The 27926-nt window shown below is 35.7% G+C and overlaps 2 protein-coding genes and 1 long non-coding RNA gene across 3 annotated transcripts; 2 read left to right on the top strand and 1 right to left on the bottom strand.

Annotated features, from left to right (window-relative positions):
• The first annotated feature begins 3068 nt into the window (after positions 1 to 3068).
• Positions 3069 to 17209, top strand: LOC109169333. Its single transcript, XR_002052215.1, has 3 exons — positions 3069 to 3118; positions 12136 to 12139; positions 17147 to 17209. It is a non-coding gene; the product is annotated as an uncharacterized LOC109169333 (long non-coding RNA).
• A 933-nt stretch (positions 17210 to 18142) lies between these two features.
• Positions 18143 to 21511, top strand: LOC109169332 (uncharacterized protein At2g39795, mitochondrial-like). Its single transcript, XM_019318210.1, has 3 exons — positions 18143 to 18487; positions 20790 to 21118; positions 21251 to 21511. The coding sequence occupies exons 1-3, from the start codon at positions 18257 to 18259 to the stop codon at positions 21408 to 21410; spliced, it is 720 nt and encodes a 239-aa protein (XP_019173755.1). The 5' UTR covers positions 18143 to 18256; the 3' UTR covers positions 21411 to 21511.
• A 1613-nt stretch (positions 21512 to 23124) lies between these two features.
• LOC109169331 (zinc finger protein 1-like) lies at positions 23125 to 24449 on the bottom strand. Its single transcript, XM_019318208.1, has one exon. It carries the CDS (start codon positions 24044 to 24046, stop codon positions 23234 to 23236), a length of 813 nt encoding a protein of 270 aa, XP_019173753.1. The 5' UTR covers positions 24047 to 24449; the 3' UTR covers positions 23125 to 23233.
• Positions 24450 to 27926: the final 3477 nt, after the last annotated feature.

The following is a 27926-nucleotide window of genomic DNA, read 5'->3' as shown; positions in this document are numbered from 1 at the left end:
TGCTCAATCCCTCCTTCGGGAAGGTATCTGCCAAAGGGTGGGGGATGGGAATGATACTCTAGTCTGGGGCTGTTGATGGTTGGTTGATATCAGTGATCCAGGTCTTCATACTGCATACATTGAAGAACTAAAAGAGGCAAAAGTTTGCAACTTACTGAACAGTGAAGACTCTAGCTTGGGATGAAGAGCTTATCCGTGACATCTTTGAAGAGAATGATGTTCGCAGAATTCTGAACACTCCTATAGCACCAACGCACTCTGACTCATGGTATTGAAAAGGGGATGTCCATGGCCAGTATACGGTGAAGCATGGTTATTGTTGTTTGACCCGAGGTTTACAGGAACAGGAGCAATCTGTTGTGTTCAAGGAATGGCGTACCTTATGGCATTTACCAGTGCCTCCGAAGTTTAAAAACTTCCTATGGCGTTGCATGCGGGGTATACTTCCAGTACGTGAACTACTCAAGACTAAATGGGTATGGATTGGGGGGGGGGGGGGGGGGGGGGGGGGGGCTTACCTATTTTGTGATTCTGAGTTTAAAACAATCTCACATATCTTGTGTGTATGCCCGGTTGCTTGTAATGTTTGGGGTTGTACTAATGTTCTGAATGGAATGTCTTTTGTGGATTTTGTAGAGTCTAAGCTACATGCAGCAAATATAAAGGAAAGCATGCGTATGGTGGCTCGTTTTTGGGTATTATGGATGGCAAGAAACGACCTTGTGTGGAATGGTAAGCATTGGTCAGTAGTTGATATGTGTGCTCAAGTTGAATTATTTCTTTCTACATGGTCTGAGTTGGTGCCATCAATTTCTAATCCACTGCAGCAAAATAATATTGTTTCTTCATGGAGTCCGTCACCTGCTGGAATGCTTAAGTGTAATGTAGACGCTGCTTTGCATGAAGATGTTGCAACCTTTGGAGCTATTATTCGAAACCATAAAGTGGAATTCATAGTTGCCATAAGTGGTCCGCTTCGCTGTAGTGATGATCCCTATCTTGTTGAAGCCATGGCGGTCAAAGAAGCCTTGTCGTGGATCAAGTCTCGCCCGGTTTTTAATTTCATCTTAGAAACGGATTGTCTTAATTTTTGCTCTAGTTTTAATTCTTTTAGACAAGAATTTTCTCATGTTGGTTTGATTATTAAGTAGTGTCGGTTAACTGCTAGTGACATCGGGAACATCTTTGTTTGCCTTGTCAAAAGCTCAGCGAATCATGTGGCTCATGTGTTTGCATGGGCAACTGATTCTTCCTCTGTCCTTGGAGTCTGGAAGTCTTTCCCTCCTACGTGTATTTCGCATTTGATTTAATATATGGTTATCCTTTGGTTTTCAAAAAAAAAAATAAAAAATTAAGCTCTTGGTCTTCATTTGGGCTTGAACTTCCATTTAAATTCTACCATCTTTGCACATGTCCAATAAAGAGTTGTATTAGCTTATTGGACTTTGATATTGTTATGGGCCCAATTGGCACTCGTAATGGATCCGTAGGTTGATCCGTATTAGATAATATAATAAAAAGTTTGATTTGGTTAACGGTTAAAGTTTTAAAATTTTCGGTTAATTCGATTCAGCTAACCAAATGCAAACCCCTATAAATATAATTAGATTTGAAAAATTGTATTTTAATGAAATGAAATGATGAATTACTTAATTCCGTTTGAAATTAAGGGTGTGTTTGGAAACCCGAAAAATGATTTCTGGAAATCATTTTTTGGTTTTCCAGTGTTTAGCAATGAGGAAAATTTAAAGTCAACGGAAAATAAAACTTTGGTCAATAGAAAATAGACATGTTTTTATGGAAAATTACTTCCCTTTTTTTGGGAAGTCATTTTCCAGCCTTTCTCTACCAACACCAGACCACGCCTCTCTCTACAGCCAAAAGAGCATATCAATCCCGGAAGTCGGCCTCCGGCCAAGACAAAAATGCAGAACATCATATTTGAGATGAGATCACCAACCATCAAGAACAGTGATCATCAGGCACTATCAAAACAGTTGAAGAGAGACCCTTTCACCAGCCACCAGTCGATTCAAGGAGGAACACCGTCATACTGAAGCTCCAATCAAGCAATCTCAACAAGCCACGAACAATAATCTAGGTAATGGAGTATTTATGATATTATGCTCGCAGTCGCAGGGAATAGATGACTTGGCTGAATTTGCCTGATGACAATCGCTAAGGTCGGGGACGAAAAGCTTAGAATTGAAGGTGAATTGAAGTTCAAAACAAATTTATTTATTATATAAGCCTTGGGGAACAACAAAAAATTTATCATTATATTTAAACATTCCATAAACAAGTTTGAGATACATTTTTTTTTTAGCAAAACCAAAAGTTAAATTCAAACATCTTATTATAAAAGTTTTTATATCTAAACAAAACAATTAAAATGTTTAATTATACAATTTTGTTCATGTTTTGAAAATAAACCAAATACACATGTTGAGACTTAGTTAATATCAGTTAGTCTTTTGCCTAGTCTTTGGGTTTTTGTATAACTAGTTCCTTGCTTTTGGGGATTGTTTCCTATGTATTCCCTTTGTCAGATGATGAATAAATTTGTTCAGTTGTCACTCTCACATGGTATCACAGTCATTACTCTAGCGAGATTTTTTTTTCCTTCCTCTAATCCCTCCTCATTCTCTCATGGCTGCCACAACTCAAACAAGCGTTATTCAAATCTATGCACCGTCTCACCTACCGATCAAACTTACAACCTCTAATTTTCCCATTTGGAGAAAACATGTAGAGTCTACGCACATCGGACTAGACCTCATGGGCTACGTTAAAATGGGACCATATCAACTCCGGAAAATACTCCGACCCAACACAAATAGTCTCAAACCCAGCCTAGACGGGGTGGTATAGACAAGATCAAATTATCCAGAGTGCGATCCTAGGCAGTTTGACAGACACTCTACAACCTCTGATTTCGTCAGCATCCTCTGCGTTTGATGCATGGACCCGATTGTGTACTACCTGACGCATAGTTTCGTTGAAAGCAAAGCTAGCAAAGAATCCCAAAGGCAATAGGTCCATTGACTCCTACATGCGGGAGATGTGGACAATTGTGGACGATCTAGCACTTGCTCAAAGTTCGGTGAATGAAGAGGACGTGGTCGTTCATATATTCACACAACTAGGTGATGAATATAACTCTGTTGTGGCTACGTTCCGTGTGCGAACTGATGCTATTTCGTTTAGGGAACTACATGATGTTCTCACAGATTATGAGCGGCTGCTACAAGACAATGATGCTACCTCTCAGGTCCACATGCCCACGGCCAATGTGACGCAACGGTGTTTCAATGGTACCACCTGACTCTAATTTCCACCCAAGTACTCGCCGTGGTAGAGATGGAGCGAATCTGTCTAATGGGCAGCAAAATCACACACGGCATACAGTCAATCGTCCAACTTGGCACTGCGATTACCCCGGGTATGACACGAAATACGGTCGTAAACTGGCCAAATTTTTTTAAGAAAACAATGTGTTCGTTCTTGAACCTCAAAGCAATGGCCACCAATCCCCTACGGTGCACACTACTACTACTAGTCCTACGCAATCTAAGTCGTGGCTCATGGACTCGAGAACCTCACACCATACTGTCAAAGATCCTATGTCCTTACAGACATTTTTGGACTACACAAGTCCGTATGAAATTATTCTGGGAGATGGTAAGTCCTTGCATATCTCACATACTGGGTCTGTTTCTCTTCCCTCTGCATATCGTTCTCTTCTTCTCTTAGACATCTTATGTGTTCCTAGTCTGCAAAAAAACTTAGTGTCTGTTTCTAAACTCTGCCAGACTAACTCGGTTTCGGTTGAATTTTTTGACTCTTATTTTCTGGTTAAGGATCGAGTGTCGGGCACACCCCTAAGGCGAGGTCCAGTCGTGAATGATGTTTACAGCATTCCTTAGTGGCATCATCAATATGGTCATCCCAACCACAGGGCTTTGTCCTCCATTCTCAGGAGTAATAATGTTCCTTTCGATCGTCAAGCACTTGAAACGTTTTCATGTACTTCATGTCATGTAAATAAAAGTCACAAATTGCCCTTTTCGTTTAACTCCATGTCTAGTACTAAACCATTGGAACTTATATATACTGATGTTTGGAGTTCGTCAACATTCTTTGTAGATGATTTTAAGTATTACATTAATTTTATAGACCACTACACGAAAGTATGTCTGGTTGTTCCCCTTAAAACTTAAGTCTGACGTTCATAGATTCTTTGTTCATTTTAAATCCATGGTTGAAAATTATTTTGGGCATAGAATAATCTCTATTTTTTCAGATAATGGAGGGGAGTATACAATGTTAATTCCAACATTCAATAGTCTTGAGAATTTCACATTTTACTTCACCTCCCCACACCCCGGGAACATAATGGTTTTGCGGAGAGGCGTCACAGACATGTTATGGAAAATTGTATGGCGCTGTTACATTTTTCGTCTATATCGTCCTCGTACAGTTATATGCATTTCAAACGGCAATTTATTTAATCAACCGTATGCCTACTCCTATACTTCACAACTCCTCAACGTATAAAAAACTATTCAACAAAGAGCCAAATTACAACAAAATTTAACCCTTTGGATGTCTATGCTTTCCATGGTTAAAACCATATTTTCCAGGTAAACTAAAACCAAAATCTCACTCGAGTGTCTTCTTAGGTTACACCCTAAGTCAATCGGCCTACAAATGCTTGGACCCGACTACTGGTCGTGTGTATGTTTCGCGTCATGTGTCTTTTATGTCTGATGAGTTTCCTTTTCATAAACAGGGCAACGCCATATTCTCTTACAAGCGTGAAAAGTTTGTCTCCACCGCCAATTATTCCTACTGCCAGTGGTTTATTTTTATCGTAGTCTCAATATGTGATTGATGTTTTGGATCACTTTGGTATGACAGTGGCGAAAGAGGTGTCAACGATGATGAGAACTTCTGTGGACTTGGGCGCTACTTCTCCGACTTTTGATGCCACTGTGTATCGGCAAGCCATTGGCCGGTTGTAGTACTTGCCTATTACTAGACCAGAGATTTCGTTTGCAGTGAACCGTTTAGCTCAATTTATGGCCTCACCCACTGAGCTGCAGTGGCAGTCGGTGAAATGGGTACTTCGCTACTTGAAGGGTACGTTACATCATGGATTGCATTTTCGCAGGGGTCAGTCTATTTCCCTAATGGCTTATTCGGACTCGGATTGGGGTGGCGCTAGTGATGGGGGCCACTCGACCACGGCCTATGTGGTCTATTTTGGTCTAAATGTTGTGTCCTGGAAGTCTACGAAACAACGCTCTATATCTCGGTCTTCTACGGAGGCGGAGTTTTAGGAGGTCATGTGGATTCAGAATCTGCTACGTGAGCTTGGGGTACTGTTAAGAGTTTCACCGGTTCTGGTTACTAATAATTTGAGTGCCTCTTACGTCTGTAAGAACCCGGTGTTTTACTCGCGAATAGCATTTGGCTCTTAATTACTTTTTTGTCCGTGAACAGGTTACTTCCGGCTCCCTACGAGTGTGTTACGTGAAGTCGTCTAACCAGGTTGCAGATCTTTTGGAAAAGCCACTTGGCCATCGACTGTTTACTACGTTTAGAACCATGATTGGTCTCACCGGTGGTGCCTCAATCTTGCGGGGGCATGTTGATACTTAGTTAATATCAATTAGTATTTTGCCTAGTCTTTGGGTTTTTGTATAACTTGTTCCCTACTTCTGTGGATTGTTTCCTATTTATTCCCTTTGTCAGATGATGAATAAATGTGTTCAGTTGTCACTCTCATAGCTTAGTCGTGACTATTTTGAAACGTGTACTCTGATGGTAAAATCGGTGACCATTCGTGTTATTCTCACCATTTCTTTGTCACCGGGGTGGTCGTTGCGCCAGTTGGACGTGAACAACGCCTTTTTTGAATGGTACTCTGTTTGAAGAAGTCTATATGGACCAGCCGGCTGGTTTTGTTGATCAATAGTTGCCTGGTTATGTCTGTAAGCTGCGGAAGGCGATTTATGGTTTAAAACATGCCCCACGGGCTTGGTACCTGGAGATGTCTAAGTTTCTTATTTTATCTAGTTTCAAGAAATCTGTAGCTGATTCATATCTATTAATATACTGTTCGCGTGATGTAATTGTGTATTTTTTAGTATACGTAGATGATATTATTTTGACAGGAAACAATGATGCGTTTATTGGTGCGTTTGTGCGTCGTCTTGCGCATCGATTCTCGCTCAAGGATTTGGGGCCGCTTCATCACTTTTTGAGTGTTGAAGTGGTTCCTACTTAGACTTGGCAATTATCGACACGACCCGTTAACAAGACACGAAACCGGACACGAAAATAACGGGTTAGTGTTTAGCCTTAACGTGTCCCGGGTCGCTAACGGGTTGACCCGTTATGATTCGTGTCTTAACAGGTTAACCCGTGAAACCCGTTAAGAACCCGTTTAACCTGTTAATGTTATCGTGTTAACCCGTTTACATGGACCCGTTTACACGAACCTGTTTATAACCCGCTAAAAATCATTGTGTTATAATATTATTTTACTTATTTAATAATTAATATAAAAGAAAATTAAAAACTAAAACCCTAAAAGACTTGGAATATGGAAAGTTTTATTCTTATTTTGTTATTTTTAGTCTATAAACAAATCTTTACCGTGGAAAGTGTATCGGGTAAGTGTACGTTACCCAGTTGTGGAAGTAAACTTATCTATTCGCACCCTTACCTGGTGTGGTAAGCGTAGGGGGAGGTTCCTTTAAGTTAGAGAGGGATGAAGTGAGGGGAGGTGTTATGTGTAGGTTTCACAATCTCACTGCGCGTCCTAAGATTCCTGGATCCTATGTTCCTAAGTACCTAGAGTTCAAGCCTAGTGTCCTAAAGTCCGGTCTTAAGAGTCTTATCCTAGGGTCAAACTTAGGCTCTGATACCAACTGTAACACCCCAGATTTTCAAGACATTTAAAACTTATAAAATAAAGGTATTATCTCATTAAATCCCAAAACATAATACAAGTGTACGGGGTGCTATGCCACACCTGAGCTGGAGAACCCAGGTGCACAGGCTAACTAACTAATATCCTCAATAATGTAAATGCATAATATGGCACGCAGGCCGAAAGGGGACTAACTACTTCTACGTTCCGAGTACTAGCGCTCTTCAGTGACTTATTCTTCTGTGCCTGAAAGCCAAATATATCTGTTCAGCGAGAGATGCTGGTAACCCACTCCAACGCGTTGAAATACAATACATATAGAGATATATATAGATATACGAAAACCATTTTGAGCATGAAGATATATCCTACGAACTCTAGCTTTAAAACCGGGAATGACTCGACAGATAAGGTCAGACACAAGCAACAGTTATAACAGTCATAAGCAATTCATAACAGATAAGGCAAATAAGGCAAGGTATAAGCAGTAATCATAACCCATCATAAACAATCCCCAATATGAAACCCATAGTCACGTCCCAAGGCACTCATAGTCACAACTCGTCCGTATCACAACACATAACGCACGTTGTTGGCGCCACAGGACCACTCGCATGCCCATACATGCGGGTCAGCGCATATAGCTCTGACACGGCCCCACAGCACCATGCCCCGTATCGCAACACGGGGAGGTCGATCGCAACCGACCGATGAACCGCAGCTCATCATAATGTTTGATCGCAACCAAACAGTGGACCGCAGCCCAAGAGAGTATGTCATCTGACTGTAGCCAGGAATTCCCATCTGACTACAGCCAGCCTCTGAACCGCAGCTCAGGAAAGATGTCACCTGATTGCAGCCAGGAATTCCCATCTGACTACAACCGGCTTCTGGACCGCAGCCCAGGATACCGTCATCCGACTACAGCCAGGAATTCCCATCTGACCATAGCCGGCTTCTGAACCGCAGCTCAGGATAACCAATCCGATCGCAACCGAATTGGGGTAACACGCACACATAACACATAGCAAGCACATGCAACCCACATTACACATTGGGAAGGGGGATAAAGCGTATAACAACCTTATGCGTGATCCATCACGTACTAAGAATAGTCCTAAGGGGATCATACTTCTTCCACCTAGGTCAACGGGATACCAATTCAACTAGCATGCAATATAATAGACTCATAAACCTATGAACGGTACCCGAAATATCAAACTAGACATAGGCACGACAAACGGGGTCCGTTGGGACACCACAGGGATCGGGGAAACATCAAACGGGGAAGCCGGGGTCCCGCGGGGGGGAAAATTCCAGCGGGTAGCCGGTGGGTGGGGGTCCACCCGCCGGCTGCCCGCCGGTAACACTGTTCCGGGCAGCGGGTGCCCGGCGGGCAGCTGCCCGCCCGCCGGCTGCCCGCTGCCGGAGCTGCCCGTGAATGCCGCGGGTAGGTGGCGGGTCCCCTACCCCCACCTACCCCCCACTGACTCTTTTCAACACTTTTCGCCCCGGGAACCGATGTGGAACCCGAAACCATGCTTAGACACTTTTCAACGTAATTAACGACAACATATAGACAATTAACGGATCAAATACGATAAACGAACGGCACATAACCTATCATGCTTTTCTAATCATAATCAACACCCAAACATGCGATTTCCCCACCCGATAATCCAAGAATGATATCATACGATACAACCTAGGGTTCTAATCACTTTTATATCAACAAGAATACAATTCGTCTTCGTATTGCAAGATTCGGTAGGAACAACACATAGTCATCAAGGATACCAATTAATCATCAAAAACAAAATAATCATCAAGAACAACACATAATCATCAAAACCCCAATTAATCATCAAGAACATCATAATTATCAAGAAACTCCCAATATCAAGATTATCGAGATTCCTCATGGAATCATTATATCGACATCAATAATAATCATCATCAATCGCCATTTACAACAATATGGGGGAAACCCTAAGGGGAAATCATAGCTATGAAAATAGGTTTTGTTGAGACATGGGTTACCTCTTAGCCTTAAATAATTCCTTGGCTATGAAGGATCTTTCTTTAAGCTTTCTTGCTTTCTTGATTTCTTCTAAGGGAATTCTTGGAGCTCTCCTGGGGTGATGGGGCGTTTAGGCGTGTGGGCCGTTCTAGGCGTCTCCTAATTCCCTTATTTATATATTTAGGAGTCCTAATTAGGAACTAATATTATAGGCTTGCTAATTCTATTCCTTTTGGAACTAAGGATTGGGTTTAGGGATAAGGGTCCATGGTCCATAGTGGACCATATTAATTAATTAAAGGGAATCATAATCGTAGTCTGAATAGTAAAAGGCCTACTTCCTTTATTCCTAATAGATAACTAGGTCTAGGATTCCTAATTAGAATCTGAATAGTAAAGGGTTTACTTTCTTTATTCCTAATAGGCTTAGGACTCTAATTTAGGCAAGGGTCCACGGTTCATGGTGGACCTTTATTAATTAATTAAAGGAAACCTAACCGAGTTAAATCATATTTAATTATTATTAACGGGATTAATTTAATAATTAATCCGGGATTGAAGGCCGTAACACGGGGTGTTACAGCTATGTTGTTTATAAATTTATAATATCCCTTCAAAAAAATTTTATAATATATATTATGGATTTACATATTGAAAGTTTTAAAATTTTACCTACTATTTACTACTTTTAATAAATTTATACTATATTTCATAGGTTTGGACAAATGAAAATTGGAGATAATACTAATATGAATGTTGAAATTGAAGATCCAGATGATTGTGTAGAAATTGAAGAAGAACAAAAAGATCCATAAAAGTCAGTGAAACGTAAAAGGAAGTTGAGATCACATGTATGGGATCATTTTGATCGTTTGGTTACCAAGAATACAAATGGTGAGAATGTAAGCAAAGCAAAGTGCAAATATTGTGAAGTTCTCATCAATTCTGACAGCAAGTATGGGATAGGTAATCTAAAACGTCACAACTACAAATTGTGTTAGGAAAAACACACGCGACATAGGTCAAATGCTTATCGGTGGTGAGAATGGATCTATGTTAATGAGGTCTAGTAAATTTAGTGAAGAAAAGTTCCGGGAGTTATTAATATCTGCAATTGTTATGCATAATATGTCATTATCTTTTGTGGAATATGGTGATTTTCGAACTGTTTTCTCTTACTTGAATGATGATGTGCCTACTATTTCTAGAAATACTGCTAAAGCTGATATGGTTAAATTGCACCGAAAAGAAAAGAATAAGATAAAATTCATGCTTGATGATACACCTGGTAGGGTTAGTTTGACTTCAGACTTGTGGACTTCTGTCACTACTGATGGGTATATATGTCTTACTGCTCATTTTATTGATAGAAATTGAGTTTTTCAAAATAGAATCTTGAATTTTTCTTATATGCCACCTCCACATAATGGTATTGCATTAAGTGAAAAGGTCTATGGATTACTAGCCGATTGGGAAATTGAAAGTAAGTTGTTTGCTGTGACATTGGATAATGCTTTTGCCAATGATACTTTTGTTGATTATTTACAGTTGCAGTTGAATGCAAGAAATGTACTTTTAGATGATGGTAAATACTTTCATCTTAGATGTTGTGCTCATATTCTCAATTTGATTGTGCAAGAGGGGTTGAAGGAAGTTGATAATGCTGTTAAAAAGTGAGGGAAAGCGTTAAATAGGTGAAAGGTTCTCAAGTTAGAAAACAGAAGTTTCTAGAATGTGTGAGTTTAGTGAGTTTGAATACAAAAAGAGGTTTAAGGCAAGATGTTCCAACTAGGTGGAACTCTACATATCTTATGCTTCAAAGTGCACTTTACTTTCGGATGGCTTTTTCTCACATGGAAATTAGTGATTCAAAGTATAAGCATTGTCCATCTAAAGATGAGTGGGATAGAATTAAGAAGCTAAGCAAGTTCTTAGGAGTTTTTTATGAGATTACTTGTGTGTTTTCTGGAACCAAGTATCCAACAGCGAACTTGTATTTTCCTGCTATATTCAAGGCACGCTTAACTTTAGAAGAACAAAAGAATGGGGATGATTTGTGTATGAGAAATATAATTGTCTAAATGTTTGCTAAATTTGAGAAGTATTGGTCTGCATTTAGCTTGATTTTAGCTATAGCTGTGATATTGGATCCTAGTTACAAGATTCATTTTGTTGATTGGAGTTACAAAAAGTTATATGGGCATGATTCTATGGAGTTTAAAAAAGTTAAGGAGAGCTTATTTTCTCTCTACAATGAATATGCTCACAAGATTTCTCCTAGACATGTTTCATCAAATTATATGAATCTTGGCAATGACTCAGTTGGCACGGGAAATAATGAGGATGATTTTGCAGTAAATTTTTTTTTTAATGTAATAATGTATATAATAATTTTCTTATATCAAATTTTTTATGAATTATTTTAATATGTATTTTGTGTGTATGTGTGTGTGTGTATGTATCTAGGAATTTGACAATTATGAATGCACTGAATTTGGGAGTTCGAAAAACAAGTCTGAGCTTGAAATATATTTAGATGAGCAAAGAATTGACAGAAAAGTAGACTTGAATATTTTACATTTTTGGAAGGGAAATCAATTTCGGTATCCTCAACTTGCTGCCATGGCTCGAGATATCTTAAGTATTCCAGTGTCTACAGTGGCTTCAGAGTCTGCATTCAGTATTGGCGGTAGAGTACTTGACCAATACCGAAGCTCACTTAAACCAGAAGTTGTAGAGGGAATTGTCTGTTGCAAAGATTGATTGTATGTGGATTTAGGTAATGCCATTTTTTAAAAAATAAAGTTTATAAATAGAATCATTGTTTATTTTTCTTTATTTCATTACTAGTAATTGTCACGTGCGTTGCACGGTATATAAATTGTAAAGAATTAAGTTTATGAATGTTATATTGTAAATTGTGTGCAATAATGAGGTTATAATTTATAATATATAAATTAATTGTGTTTGGAAATTAAACAAAAAAAAAAAGATGTAAATGGTATATTATAAATAGTTGAAATTATGTTATGGTATTAAAAAAAGAAATCTTTACAAAATTACAAATTATTGAAAACTTCATGATATACAATGTTAGTGGTTGATGTAGTAGTTGTATCTGAGTCTTTTACTATCAATATTTTCAGACTATTTGGATTGTTAATCCGAGATGCAGCTAGGTACAATTGTTAACCCGAGATGTAACCAGGTACAACTGGCCATGTACAAACACCGGTTTCTTTAGTATTAATCCGACATGAGACAATATTTGTCATTGACTTTTGTTTATGGTCATTGCATATGATAGCATCAATGGAAATTATTTTCGTTGAAAGTTGAACAGCAATCTTGGATCAGGCGGTGACATGAACATTCGGGGGATCAACACTTTTGTTCCTTTATTAGCACCAGTCATTATCTTGGCTTCAATAATATAATCTGATAATTTTGAAGGTACTAACAGGCCCACCGAAACGCAAGGCGATAAATATATAAAATATAATTTTGTTAATGATGAAAATATTAAAATTAATTATTAATACATTTGAGGATATATCTTAGTATTTTAAAATAATGAAAGTAAAAAAAATTATAATAATTATAAATATACATAAGACTAAACAAATTAATAGACATAATACTAATCTTAACTATCGTAATTATAACTACACGAATATAATATATTGTATAAATAACAAATTAATATAAATAATACAAACAATTAAATAAGTTTACTAATATTAATCTTACCCACATAATATTAATGTTACTAACATAATATTAACCTTAACACACAAATAATATATAATTAGTATTGCTTGCTGGGCAAAATTACTAAAATAACCTAACCTAATACTAATACCTACGGCTTAGATTGTTTCAGCATCTGCTTCATTTCGAGAATGTTCACTCACTCTCCATTTCCGTAGTGTGAAGACAATCTCTTCTTCACTCTGGAGTGGGTTGAACCCTAAGGCCAGAAACTCTTAGCATGAATTTTAGCAAATTCGTGAGACGATGCTATGGCTTTACGTTCATATCTCAGCGCTGATGTTCGTATGGAATACACTTTTTGATTTCTACAACCCCCAAGCCGTGACGATCTGTACATTCTAGCGGTAACTACTTCAATTTCTTAGATGAATTTTCTATTCCGATAAGTTATCTAGTATATCTCTCAGTTAATTCCATTTCTATCATAAACTTCTTAACAAATTGAGTAGATACGGTGAACCCTAACTGTTAAGGGTTTGTTTAACTACTAAGTCCCATTAAAGTGTAGATCTGATGAAATCCTTCATTGGAAATCACATGCATCTGGATTTGACCAAAAATTTTGTATTCTAATGTTAGTATCTGCATTATCTTGGTGGATTCGTAGTTGTAAAGCCAGATTTTTTATTTTTTCTTTCATTTTGTTGTTTGCATATTTCTTTTAGAAGCAGACTTTCTATTTAACAATCACGTATAATATTCTGTTAATATTTGTCAGGTGCATTTTGGGATAAAGAAAAAGTTAGGCGATTTGCTACAGAGATAAGTTTTTTCATTCTTAGGTTTAGGCTGTATTAAAATGAAAATGTTTTAACCACCTAATTCTAGCTTTAGTTACTACCACTTGTTGGCATTGAAAGATACTTTTGGTGTCCATCATGCTTTTCTGATGTATATAAAGTGTTGGTTTCCAGTGATTAACATTTTTATGAGAGAACACACTGATTTGTAATCTATCAACTCTGAGCTATTATTGTTAATTTATTTATTAATTGCCTCCCAGTCCACTACTTACAATCTGAGAATATATGCTGGGAATGTGATTATTATTTGATTTATTGGTCACACAAATGACTTTGTTCAATTCACATTTTATCATTTGCCTCCTAGTCCACTACTTACAATCTTTAATCATATGTTTGGAATGTGATTATTATTTGTGTTGCCTATTGATATTGTTGTTTTAGTGTAGATGATTAGTAATTTAAAATTGGTCTGAGACCATATGCTTGGAAGAGTAACAGTTAGATGCTAAGCACCAATCTGATTATTAATTCTGTGCCTATTCATATTTGACAATGTAAATTTTGAAAACATTAAATAGTACATCATGGTATACTTGTGTTTTTTTATCTTTTTTTTTTTAAACAAAAAAAAGTTTATGGATCAAAGTCAACATACCTTTTGTGCTATCACTACTCAATTTGTGTTAGGTAGTTAGCCTAAGTCCATATTTTAATCATTAAGATCACTTTGTTTCATATAATGTTAAGATAAACAATTATATTCTGGTACTCTAGTCCTATATAGAAATAAGGCAATATGCCCATTATTATTGAATCATGATAGCGTCAATGAGGTTTTGACACTATCATCCACAGCTCACGCCAAAGATTAAAAAAAAAAAAAAAAAAAAAAAAAAAAAAAAAAAAAAGCTTAAGCAATGGTTGTTCTAGATCGCTCTGACATAACCCACCTCTTTCCATAATGTCTGCCTCTCTCAACAACACTCTGGCCACCGCAACCATCTCCTTCTCTCTAGAATCTTGCTCAATCTAAGCCTTTAATCAATAGCTATCTTTACCTAAATGCTTGATTTTGTCTACGATTTCTATTAACACTGTTTCTTTATCAGGTTTCTTGTTCGCCAGACTAAGATTGACAGTATGGCAGTGTGATACAGGGGGGTTTAATAAGACTTAACCTTGTTACTTGCAGGCTTGTAAACCCACCCCTGTATCCAAGTAAACAGTCTTTCAAGGTAAAATCAAAACTTAGCCTTCATTGTGGATCACTGCAAATATGGACACCAGGTACATCATTCTTTATATTGATGATTTTTATTACTCAAGTTTAGACTGTAATAATATTTTCTGATTAATTTTTGTTCATTTATTTAATTTTCAAATTAAATATACCTAACATTCACTCTTGCTATGCTATACTAAAACTATCAAAAATAAAAAGTTAGATATGATATATGATCAACATACCTTTAGTTTTTGAGAATACTGCTTCCTGTTGCCTCCTATCATACTTGATTCAATTAATTTCCTCACTATGTTCCCTGTGAGTATCTTAATTTCTTCTGCATCGCACGGGTGAATACCTGTGTATCAACGTGTTTTTTCAAGTCCTTTGAATTCTGGGCTTTGGATTTCTGTAGAATTGGTTTTAACAGTGAGCCAAATTATTGCAGCTATCGTTGGTTTGTAATATCAAGGCATGAGCACCCATACGAACTCCACTGTTTGCTTGGATTGTGGGTTATGCATCTGGATGAGACTTTGGAGTTCTTCCCTACATTTGCTGTGGATTGAAGATTGAAGATTGAATATTTATAGGATAGTTATTTTGGATACTAAAAGTCCCACTGGACATCAGGATACTTATTTTGCAATTATTGTGGATACTAAAGAGTCCAAGTGGAATTACATTGCTGATACTAAAGAGTCATTCAATAAATGTAATCTAATGACTTTGGCGGGAGCTCTTTCACACTTTTGGAGGGAAACTTTGTGTGGCTAGGATTCTGCTTTATTATATATAAAGATAAAGATTAGTTTTTTTTTTTTTTTTTTGTAATTTTGCATTTCCCCAGTTTAAGATGATTATTAGCAATAAGAACTATTGTAAAAGACTGACTGATGTGGAGACGTGAATTGTCAGTCAGACAGATAGATTGCAAATTAGTTTGTCGAGGAAAAACTAAAACATGCAATAAAACAACACATACGATGTTTACCCAGTTCGATACAGTGTGTATCTACATCTGGGGGGCGATCACCGAGGCGTCCAATCCACTAACTCATAATCCAATGTACAAAGGTAGAGAAACAAGAATCTCACCCAAGTGCCCCACACAAGGTACGTACCCAGTCTACAAAGGTTTAGTGGATTGTTGAAGGCGGAGAGCCACGCATGCAGAAGTCCAACGAAATCCCTTCGATTGGAGAGCTAACTCTGATGCAGTCCGCTTCAATGACACAGTCCCACGTTGTTCCCACAACTGAGTGATCTTTGCGTCCTTTCGTTTAAGCAACGATAGTTCTTCTCAAGTTCTTCATCATAATCACCAAGAACACATATTCTTGAGAAGAGGCATAATCAAAGATATGATCCTCTGTATAGCATGGAGTGCTTTTTGTCTTCTTAAAACGTAACCCTAATCCATGACCGAATGAGGGTACTTATACTTCCTTAGAAAGAACACTCTCCAAAAATATCTTTGATTGTAGATGGTAGGACGATTTGTGAAGAATGCAATCTTAAAGATTCGGTCCATACCTTCCAAAACAGATCCGTTGATTTTCTTTCCAAAAAGTCTTCTCAAACCGCGTTCAACATTTTGGAAACTTCTTCCTTTATCAGATCTTCAGTGTCAGTGCGTCTGTTGATGTACCTGATCAATCAATCTTCTGTAAAACCAAACAGATATCAAGCTAAACCCTGTCTTTGTTTGTCATAATAATATTGCCAATTATATGTTGGGGTTTTATGGAGAAAAAAACAACACTAACATTTTTATTGACTTATAATGTTTTATTTTGAAAATTTGTAGATTCAGGACAAACCGACTTGAACGAGATTACAGAAGATATCATAAATATGATTGTGGAAGAATTTATTACATCAGGATGAATTATTGATGTTCAACAATATGCAATTTAAATTTTATTGTGTTTAATTTTGTTTTAAAATATTATTATGGACTTCTTTAATTATGATTTTGGATGTTATTTCATCATTTTCTGAAAGTTATGAGTTGAATATTTTGTTAGTTTGTTTGATGTATTGAATTATAAGTTCTATTTCTATTTCTTATTAATATATATATATAATAATTTAATATGTTTAGTGGGTTTAAACGGGTTTCGTGTCATATCGTGTCGACATGACACGAAACCTATTAACAAAACGTTTTTATCGTGTCAACCCGTTTAACCCGTTTACAAATCGTGTTTGTGTTCATGTTCAGAATTTTAACCCGTTAACCTTAACGTGTTGTGTCCGTGTTTAGTCTTATCGTGTTCGTGTCGTTATCGTGTTGACCCGTTAACGAACCTGTATACACGAATTGCCAGGTCTATTCCTACTACCAGTGGTTTATTTTTATCGCAGTCTTAGTATGTGGTTGATGTTTTGGAACACTTTAGTATGACGGGGGCGAAAGAGGTGTCAACGCCGATGAGTACTTCTATATACTTGGCGCTACCTCTCCGGCTTTTGATGCCACTGTGTATCGGCAAGCCATTGGCCGGTTGTAGTACTTGGTTATTACCAGACCAGAGATTTCGTTTGCAGTCAACCGTTTATCTCAATTTATGGCCTCATGGCAGTCGATGAAACGGGCACTTCGCTACTTGAAGGGTATGTTACATCATGGATTGCATTTTCGCAGGGGTCGGTCTATTTCCCTAATGGCTTATTCGGACTCGGATTGGGGTGGCGCTCGTGATGGAAGCCGCTCGACCATAGCCTATGTGGTCTATTTTGGTTCAAATGTTGTGTCCTGGAAGTCTGCGAAACAACGCTCTATGTCTCAGTCTTCTACGGAGGTGGAGTTTCGGGCGCTTGCTAATTCTGCTGCTGTGGTCATGTTGATTCAGAATCTACTACGTGAGCTTGGGGTACGGTTACGACTTACAAGTTTCACCGATTCTAGTTACCGACAATTTGAGTACCTCCTACGTCTGTAAGAACCCAGTGTTTCACTCGTGAATGAAGCATTTGGCTCTTGATTACTTTTTTTTTTTTTTTTTTTTTTTTTTTTCCGGTGAACAGGTTACTTTCGACTCCCCGCGAGTGCGTTACGTGATCAGGTTGACTAAGCCGCTTGGTCATCGGCTGTTTACTACGTTCAGAACCAAGATTGGTATCACTGATGGTACCTCAATCTTGCGGGGGCCTGTTGAGACTTAGTTAATATCAGTTAGTCTTTTGCCTAGTCTTTGGGTTTTTGTATAACTAGTTCTCTGTAGATTTTTTCCTATTTATTCCCTTTGTCAGATGATGAATAAATTTGTTCAGTTGTCACTCTAACAACATCAAGACAATTTTCTGAAATGTAATCAACATAAAAAATGAAAATATTTTCTGAAAAATGACTCATTTTTCAAAAACATTTTTTAAAAATTGGTTTCTAAAAGCACCCTAACTGAATTACCTGAAGTCCTGAATGTCAAATGTAATTTAAGGAAAACTTGAGTGGCAAGTGTAATTAATGGGAAAGTAAGTAAAGCCCTCACAAAACCCCTCTTCGGTTCTTCCTAGTCGAATCCTGAATCGTTCTCATCTTAGCCATGGCTTCGATTCTTCGTGCTTCGCGCAGATCACTTATCGCATGCGGCACTACGATTAACGCATCATTTTCTCAACCTCAACACTTCGCTCCAGGCGCCGGTGGATTCAGCAGGGCTCTGGCGTCTCAATCCCTCCCACAGATCGCTCGCAAATCTCCCTTCGACTCAAACATACTCAGAATCCTCCACAACGAAATCGATTACCTCAGCGTCTACGCCCCTCCCCACTCGGTATTCTTCTACACTTTTCTAATTCAATACTGTATTTATTTTTGAGTCTTCAACTCTTCACTAGTGTTTTGTTTTTGTATGTGTGTGTGTTTTTTTTTTTTTTTTTTTTTTTTTTGGAGGCTGTATTTTAATATCTTGCTTAAATTATTTGCTGAGAGTTTAATATATGTGCGCTGTGAGACGTGGGAAGAGGCCTTAAATCCGCCACCTATCAAGGCTTGATAACAAATCCGTGGATGACACTAGTTAAGTGTTACAAATGCACATAAAATCTGGACTAAGAATACAAGAGAGGACAGCCTCAATAAAAATGCAGTAACTATCAAATGCAAAACCTTGTCCACAAATATGTTCCTGTGCCACATGAAATACTATAGTGATAACTTGTGGAAGCACAATGCTCTTGTGGGATGTTTCCATTTTTCAGTTTTCAATGTAGCAATCTTGACTTGTTGCTTTCAATTGCCTATAGGAGTTCCCCACTTCTGAGATACATCAGGGAGGGAATACAGGAAGGATAAATAAAGAGATTCAAACGGTTGATTTCCTTTTGGTGCTCCATTAGTAGTCTTGCTTACTAACCATGATGGTTGGGTTAACTTAGATGAAAGAATTTGAATGTTGAGCTGCAAGATTTTTTTTTTTTGACTAGTTAATAAAAAATCAAAAGTGGTTTCTTTTACCTAGCTGTCTTTCAATTGAAAGAAACCGTTGTTACAGCTAATGTAATTTGTTTCCAATTTTGCCACTCTTGCTTCCATTTCCTGATCTCAATACATTGTCTCTACTGTTGAGAGGAATAAGTAATCAAATATCAGGGATAGTTAATGGCAAGATCGTGGAATAGCCCATAATGCATTTGATACATTTGAAATTTCTCCCTTTCAATCAATACAATACTTATGTTCATCCTAAATACTTGAAAGGTTGACAACATTATGTGCTTACTAAATGGACTCTATTTGGTCATCTAGTGGGGATCTCTTCCATCACAGATAGCTGGTAAATCAATGGTTTCATGAATAGTTCAAACCTGAAGTTGGTGCACTCCCTCGCTAAAAAGTAAGAACTCAGAAGTTCCCTACCACTCCCCTCACCCCCCCCCCCCCCCCCGGCGCGCACAAAATAAATAAAAATAAAAAATCAAACATTTTTTTTTCCAGTGTCTCTGATCAGTGCTTCCATCATTCTTCCTTTATTTTCGTGCTCTGACAACTGATCACTACCTCCATTCAGTAACTCTGTCTTTCTTGCTTTTTCCCCTTTCTGATGATTAGTCACTGTCTCTGTTCATTGCTTTTCCCTTTTTTTTTTTTTTCTGTGATTATGCCAAGGATGGTTAATATATCAGTGAACTTGTGAAACTTGAGATGCACTTGATTTGATGATTTGCACCAAGAGGGTGCATGAGTGGTTCATTGGTATATCCTAAATGAGGAAAAGGGATTTGGAACATGTTCTCTTTGTACCTTTAATCTCTTGTTAACTTGTGTCATTGACTGTTTGCAATTGTGTTTTCTTACTGCTGGAACTTATGGCAGCAGGTGTTGACAATATGCCTCATGAAGTGATGCCTATATTACCATCACTTGTGGTTTATCGTTTATTTAATAAATTAAGATTGAATCTAATTTTTCTTTTTGTCCTCAAACTGTGAATTTACAACTATAAATTTTTACTGCATTTTGAGTATATATTTTTACATATCAGTACGCCTCAAATTCAGTAGACTGCTTTTGTGTAATCCCATGCACTAGTTTACTGGTATGGTGGGCATAACAACTATGGTTCTAGGTGCCTTAGCTTTGATTGTTGTCCAGAAAGCCTTCAAATTCTTCTACAGCTAAATGAAAGCAATAGTCTAGCACTAGCAATATCCGTGATAAATGATCATAACCAATGTTATATGGGTTGACTGGAGCTTATTGCATTCGACATGAGATTATGCCCAATTGTTGTATTATGGTCATAAGATGTGAAGGAAGGCATGTTTTCATGCAGAATTAGTTAGGGAAGACGTGGTCCTCATTTCTTAATACCTTAAAAGGAAAAATTATGACTGTAAAAGCAAGGGAAAAGATCATGCCTACAGAATTGAATTTATGCTCTCATAAAGTCTCTTTCTTAATCCTTTGTCTTTTGTTTTATGTTATTCATTATTGTATCTTCTTGTTGCAACTATTGAGATAGATTTTCTTTAAGCAGTCTCAGTCCCTGAATAACTGATCCTAAGACTCATTGATTTCTGTAATGGTCCTTTCTTCCTTCCTGTTTCTTGTGCTTAATTGTTGACTTTCTCCAGCATGTTACAAAGTTCAATGAGTTTATGGTTGAAGATCATCCGGGGAAGCAGTGGATTACTTTGAGGAGTAAATTTCAGCAGAATGAAGAAATTAAAATTGAAGCTACAATGTTCGATGGTTCAATTTCTGTACCCAATTCTGGAGATGAAACTAGTGAAGATGTGAGGCTTCATATTAGCTTGCTAGTGGACATATGGAAGAAGGAAGGGGGCGAAGCATTGGAGTTTGTGTGCTCAGCCTGGCCAGATTCCCTGGAAGTTCAGAATGTATATGTTTTCAGGCGAGAAGGATTGCAATCTTCACAACCATATATGGGACCAAATATTAAGTACGTTATTTCTTGGTATCATTTTTGAGATTATCCAACTTTATTAGTTTCATTTCTAGATACCTGTTTTGTTGTATGTTCTGTAGTTTTTCAGCTTGGCTTTAAGTTTTTCTTTATAATGATTGTTTTCAGGGATTTGAACAGTAAGCTCCATAATGCTCTTTACAAATTCTTGAAGAGAAGGGGGATAAATGATGAACTTTCTGTATTCTTACACAATTATATGATGAACAAGGATAGAACTGAATTTTTTCAGTGGCTAAGAAAAATAAAATCTTTTATTGAGGAATGAAGGCATGTCTCTACTTGTATGCCCATTGAATTTGGTATTTTTGTAACCCCGTGTCTATAAATTTCTATATCTTTATGCAGTTTCTTCTTATTATTATTATTGTTTTATTTTTATTTTTTTTCCATAGGTGCTATCAATCAGATTTCACTGGATCAGTCAAGAATCAGGCCATTTAGTGGCTTCCTAAAGCGTGCACTATTTAGGAATTGCATACTTTCTGAGTTTCAGAGTTTCAGAGTTTCAGTACGGAGTATTTTTATGAACTGATAATTTTGTCTCTCATATGGAACATTGTGCAGAATGTAGGTTTTTAATCTCTAACTTCACCAATGATGCTTTCTTTAGTTATGTCCACATCTATCTATTACTATTATTATTTTGACTTTAGATATTTGTGAACAGTCAGTCAATCATGATTTATTTTCAATTTATGAACACATCAAAGTTCAGACCCAGGTGAGGAAGAGGAATGCTACTGCTTCTAGTCTACTACTATGATAAATTTGACAAAGGACCATCAGGTTAAAATCCTGCACTGCTGCAAGATATTGAGATATGGAAAATTACTAATAAAAATTGGTCAAGGACAGATGGACAATCACATTAAATTATTTCAAAGCTAAATCTTTCTAGATCTAGCAATCTTTTTTAAAAAAAGTGGTTCTGTACATGGTTATGAAAGATGACAAAGAAGATATATTATCTTTGATAGATAATTTCTTTGAAATGACTTCTTGTTTGAAAACTTCTACATGTAGACAAAATGACATTCTTTTTCTTGAACTGGAGGAACAGTTGAATCCGTTTACACGTTTGGTTTACAGTCAAGTTATACCTGCAGTTGATGGTTCTATTATAATTTCTTTATTATGTGGAAGAAACCAACTACTTGCTGCAATTTCTTTGAGGTGTCACATTCTGCAATACCTAAACTCTTGTTATTGCTACATCTGTCTTAGTGGGTGTTTCTTAATTATTAAATTGGAGAGAGCCTTGTACTGTTGCCTTGGTGTATGTCTGCCTGTAAAAGGGAAATTTTTGGGACTTTTAAACAGGTAAGTGTTTGGTTCCCCATTGGATGATCTATTTGACAATGTGTGGATTTTGAGTAGGTACACTTTGTGAAATGCAAATTGCAGTTAGAGTTCTACATCTAACCTGTCTTATTCATGTTGTAATTGGGACCAATTGATCATATAATGGTTTAAAGAAAAGTGGTTGTGTATCCACGTTTTCCTCTCTTCCTCTTTTTAGGCTTATTGCTTCATTTTGTTTATTGTTTCTAAATATCTTGCTGTTTAGGCTGTATATTAAAAGAACATTAGTTAATACTGTAACAGTGTTATGGAATTTGACTGCAAATATCAGGATTTTTTATTTTGTGCAGTTTGTGTAGTGCGAAGTACTGAATTGACAAATTGTTGCATATGCTATCCTTATGAAGCATCTTACTCTTCATTTCTAGAGAATAGCTCAAATCTTTTGTTTGTTTAAATTGGAAAATTTGCAGCTAGTGTTCAGCAATAGAGTTAATGAGATATATATAATATACAATTTTCCAAGTTTACTATCTGTTTGCTTCACCCTTTGTCATTTAAATTAGCCATCTCACTCTTTGTACTGCAACAAAGAAAGGTCTATATGCAATGTTCCAAGTCAATTGACTGTTGCTTCACCTCTGTCAACTAATCTAACAATGCTGAGTAGTGAATGATTTCAAGGAACAAGTGAAAATGACATGGACTATTATAAATATTAACTGTTGAACATGGGCTGAGGAAAACAAGAAGACAAGGAATGAGAGGAGAATTAAGAAAAGAAGTTCAGAGTCTGAGAGAAAGGTCAAGGTTTTCTCTATTAGTCTCCAAATGATTACTGGAGCTACCTGTCCAAAGATCCTCAGCAATGGCAGCTTCACCTGGAGGAGAAGAAACCACTATTCTTGGTCTGTTGATTTTTTCTTTCAACAGCCCTGCTGAAGCTGATGAACTAATATGACAATTATTTTCTCCAAAGAGCTTACCTACTGCAGGTTGTTGGCTGAAAAAGGGCCTCTTAATGATCCCTGAAGAACTATGCATGTAAGAAGGCTTAATCATCATGGAGTGTGGCTGAATTCCAAGTGGCTTGTGCAGAGTGCCATGAAGTGGAAGGGAAGCAATGCTAGAATAATGATGGCGGTGATGAATGCCCATGCCCAGACTCGAGCGCCCAAAAGCTGCAGCTGCTGCCATGAAGTGCTGCCCTAATCTCTGCTCCTTTTTCATAAGTATCCTCTCTCTCTTGTGTGCATTCTGATGACCTCCAAGTGCTTGTGAACTATAAAATTTTCTCTGGCAGTAGTTGCAGGAGAAAACCCTTGGCGCAGCAGCAGCAGCAGCATCTACTTTCAAGTTTTGATCGGTTGGAACTCGGGATGCCTCCATATCCAAATGGCGAATAAGGTTGAGCTCTGAACTGCCCCTGTGATCAGAGCCACCAGATGAGCACATCATATCACGTTTCTGCCCATCCCCATCCCCAGCCTTTCCTTGGACTGACACATGGTCTTTCGAGTTCTGCAGCGTGAAGTCATGACGAAGAGGAGGAGCCTCAGGTACGTCTCTTTCTACTTTCTCCATCTGGCCATCTGCCATTGATTTGTTTCCTTAGTAGCAGCACAGTACTCAGAATTTTTCGAAGAAAGTGGGAAGCTATTGCTTCATGTGAAAAAAAGACACTACTTGGGGAACTAAACCGGAGGTGTCATTTACAGCAGTATTTATCGAATGGGAGACTCATAGCAAGACAATGAATGGGAAAAAAGAATACATAATAAAAAAATTGCAATAGTACTAAGACAGGTCTTGTACTGAGTGTTTATGGGAAAAAGGAGTACCTCCTATGTATTATATTATATAAATGGTATAAAATAAGAAAGAATGTGTAAAATAAGGCTAGTTCTGGTGTGAGGGCAGTAGAAGCAAAAAAATGACATCTTCCTACTAAAGTACTACACTACTACCATTGGCATATACATACCTTAAGGTTGAACTCAGTCTTTTCATTTTGACAAAACGTGTTAGCTCTCTTGGAGAGTATTCTTTACTTATATTTAGTACTCCATAGATTGCGTGTTTTTTTTTTTTTTTTTTTTTTTTTTTTTTCACTCTGTCTTATTTAGCTTGGTTATACCCTTTATTAGGGCATGTATTATGTACATATAGAATTATATGAGTGAATCAAACTTCATGCCAAAAATCATTTGGCTAATCATACCAGAGTGTATTATGTTCACTTGATTACAAAATTGATTTCAAGATGGAGTTAATCGGAGTTCGGTCTAAATATTGGATTCTAAGATTCATGGTTAAAAATTAAGGATGACAATAGGGTATGGAGTATGGACATGAACAAGTAGTACCTTTATTATTCGAGTCGGTACAAGTAATACCCTTTTGGATACTTGGTACCCAAACTATATTATAATAATTAAAAAAAAAAATAATAATAATAATAATAATAATAATAATAATAATATTATTATTATTATTATTATTATTATTATTATTATTATTATTGTGATAAATTGGTTTTGTAATTTTTAGTTGTGTATATAACAACAAATTCACAATAGAAAATTTATAAATAAAACAATAATTGTACTGTTTATTAGAAATTGTTTGTTTGTTTATTATAAAATCTTTGGAGTTAATTTAATTTTTGTTCTTAGATTTATAAGTGACAGTCCACTTTTAAGCCCTTTTTTTATAAGAATATTTACTTTGGTCCTAGTATTATTGTGGCATGATCATTTTTTATCTTTTATCAACAAAATAGTTTAAATATCGTTAAATACAAGAGCATTTTGCTCTTCAATTATGAATTTTTTCAAAAAAATAAACATAAAAAATACCATGGTTCAACCTACTTTTGTATAAAAAAGATGGTCATGTCACAATAATAATATGACCAAATAAAAATGTTCTAATAAAAAAGGTATAAAAGTGGATTGTCACATATAAATGTAGGACTAAAAATGAAATTAACTCAAATCTTTAAACGAGTACAGATACCTTAATAATTTTGGAATGAGTATGAGTGAAGTTTAGCTAGGTTTAGCACGAGTTCAGATAGTAATATAAATAACGAGGTTTGTATATTATGGTTATCATCCATATTAAAACTTACTCCTTGATTAGTGTCCAAAGCCAACTACTCTCACCCTATCTACATTATGCTTACGATTTAATAATGTTTAAAGTTATAACCTTTTACTATGTTGTGTTTCTTTTTGTAAAATAATATGTTAGTCCTTCACTAATACTTTTGCAAGTTCTATGTGGTTTACACATAAACATGCAAATTCTTATTGATCATGATATACATGTTTTTTGATAAATCTTGTGTGCAAATTTGATGCATACTTCATTAACCAAAACTGTAAAATTTATCATCTTAACATTGGTTACATATATCAACTAGAGAAAAATATTAATATTATTTTCCTTTATTAAAAGTTTTTGGTTCGTAAACAACTTTGTTTTCATTGAAATACAGCATTAAATATTCATTCAATTCTTGATCTTCATCTATTTATTTATTTTTGTAAATGGAGCAACAGCTATAAATTCTCAAGTTTTCATCTTATTCAATTACTAGTAATTCACCCGCGCAATGCACGGGGTAAAAATTATGTTATTATAAATATAAATAAAAAATAGAAAAAATAAAAATATTTTAAATTGTTTAATATAATAATATTTTTGAGCTTCCATTGGTTAAGTATTTATTATTTTTATAGAATACAAAATTATAATTAAAATTTTGTATGGTTAATATAATCTCTAATTATGTACATACTCAAATAAACTTATAGAGAGAATTTACATAATTACATTGATTTATTCTTAATTGTATTTCATCTATATTATAATTTTCACAATACGAATAATAACTAAGATAATTACATTTAGAAAGCAAATTTCAAATTTTGTATGAGTAAATTTAAACTCTAATTGAACACATTTTTTTATATGATTATATAATATATTCTTTATGCACATGGCATTCCATAAACTCAAATGTCATTTTATAAGTCCAAGACCACTTTTTGTGGAGATAATTCAAATGTATTTTTTTTTCTTTTAAAAGTCCTAAGTTTAGACATCCAGAAAAACATTAAAGACTCATACGATATATACATTATATATATATATATATATATATATATATATATATATATATATATATATATATATATATATATATATATATATATATATATATATATATATATATAAATTTTTATTTATGGCTTAAATGATTTTTTTTTTAATTATGAAGTCCAATAATTGACCCACGGCCCGCAATATTTGCTTTCTTCATCCCTTCTCGCTTCTGCCATTTCTTTGAAGCATTTGAGATGGAGAAAAATTATATGTAGAGGCTTGCATTAATTGCACTGTTTCAGATATTGAATAGGCTTTCATCGAAAATTTAATTAATATTGTAATCCCAAGAACCACCATAAATAACAAAAGCATATCAAATAGACTTTCATTGTAAAGCCAGAGATTTAACTAATATTGCATCGTTTCATATTTTCTATTAATCAGGAATCGGAATCCTTAATCCTAATTTCATAACATTTAATAACTCCATTAATTCAATAATGTAATCCTTTGTTATAGGCGAGAAAAAAAATAGCTATTTTATTTTTCAAATGTTGTGCTTCTTTTTTTTTTTTTTTTTTAGTAAAAGATGTTGTGGCTATTTTATATTTATACCTAGTAATAATAATAATGTTGGTAATTAATTGTAACATTAATTATTTTCTAACCATATAGCTTTATTATATGTAAAATATCGCTTTTGTTTTTTTATCTTAATTATTGTTTTTGATCTCTTGTGAAAAATGAAAGGACAATTAAACATTTTTAGCCTACAATGCACTCGTAAGGTCATAGGACAACACAAGGTTTAACTTATTTGAAGAAGCATCAAAGACGTGTAGTCCAAGAGGAAAGTAGTATATAACTTTTAGTCATTCAATTAGCACATTGATTTTTCAAAAAAAAAAAATAAAAAAAAATAGCACATTTATTAGTTTTTCGATAATGCACTTTAATTGTACAAATTCAATCATGATCCGGGTGATCATGTATAGCTTGAACTAGGTGTTTGTAATTTATAGCTTCTTAATGAATGAATAATAATATTGCTCCATTAAACATGTCATATGTGATATTGTCAAACTTATTTTTCCTCTTTTTTTTTTCTTTTTTTCTTTTAATGTGTTTACAATTTTCAAATTTTGTCTTTTGCTCTGCCAAAAGTTATGAGTAATCTAATCCGTTCATTTGGATAGATTAACAATTAAGGGTTGCTGGAAAATCAGGGGAAAAATGAACATTTTTATAAATATCATAAATTTAAAAATTTGCAATCATTATAAAATTGATCTTGTAATTTTTTTTTAAATTAAAATTCTCAATCATTGATAAACTCTGATGGATTATTGTGATCAGTTTTCAC

This window comes from Ipomoea nil, unplaced genomic scaffold (assembly GCF_001879475.1).
Source record: "Ipomoea nil cultivar Tokyo-kokei standard unplaced genomic scaffold, Asagao_1.1 scaffold3314, whole genome shotgun sequence".
Lineage (NCBI taxonomy): Eukaryota > Viridiplantae > Streptophyta > Magnoliopsida > Solanales > Convolvulaceae > Ipomoea > Ipomoea nil.
The sequence above is the reverse complement of the archived record's forward strand: the minus strand, read 5'-3'. Positions and strand labels throughout refer to the sequence as shown.

What these genes read in the sequence shown, in the direction of transcription:
- LOC109169331 (XM_019318208.1), bottom strand. Translation starts at nt 24,046, where the DNA reads ATGGCAGATGGCCAGATGGAGAAAGTAGAAAGAGACGTACCTGAGGCT.
- LOC109169332 (XM_019318210.1), top strand. Translation starts at nt 18,257, where the DNA reads ATGGCTTCGATTCTTCGTGCTTCGCGCAGATCACTTATCGCATGCGGC. An exon ending in TCTACGCCCCTCCCCACTCG is followed by an intron (nt 18,488 to 20,789) that starts GTATTCTTCTAC and finishes GACTTTCTCCAG; the next exon opens with CATGTTACAAAGTTCAATGA. An exon ending in TATATGGGACCAAATATTAA is followed by an intron (nt 21,119 to 21,250) that starts GTACGTTATTTC and finishes GATTGTTTTCAG; the next exon opens with GGATTTGAACAGTAAGCTCC.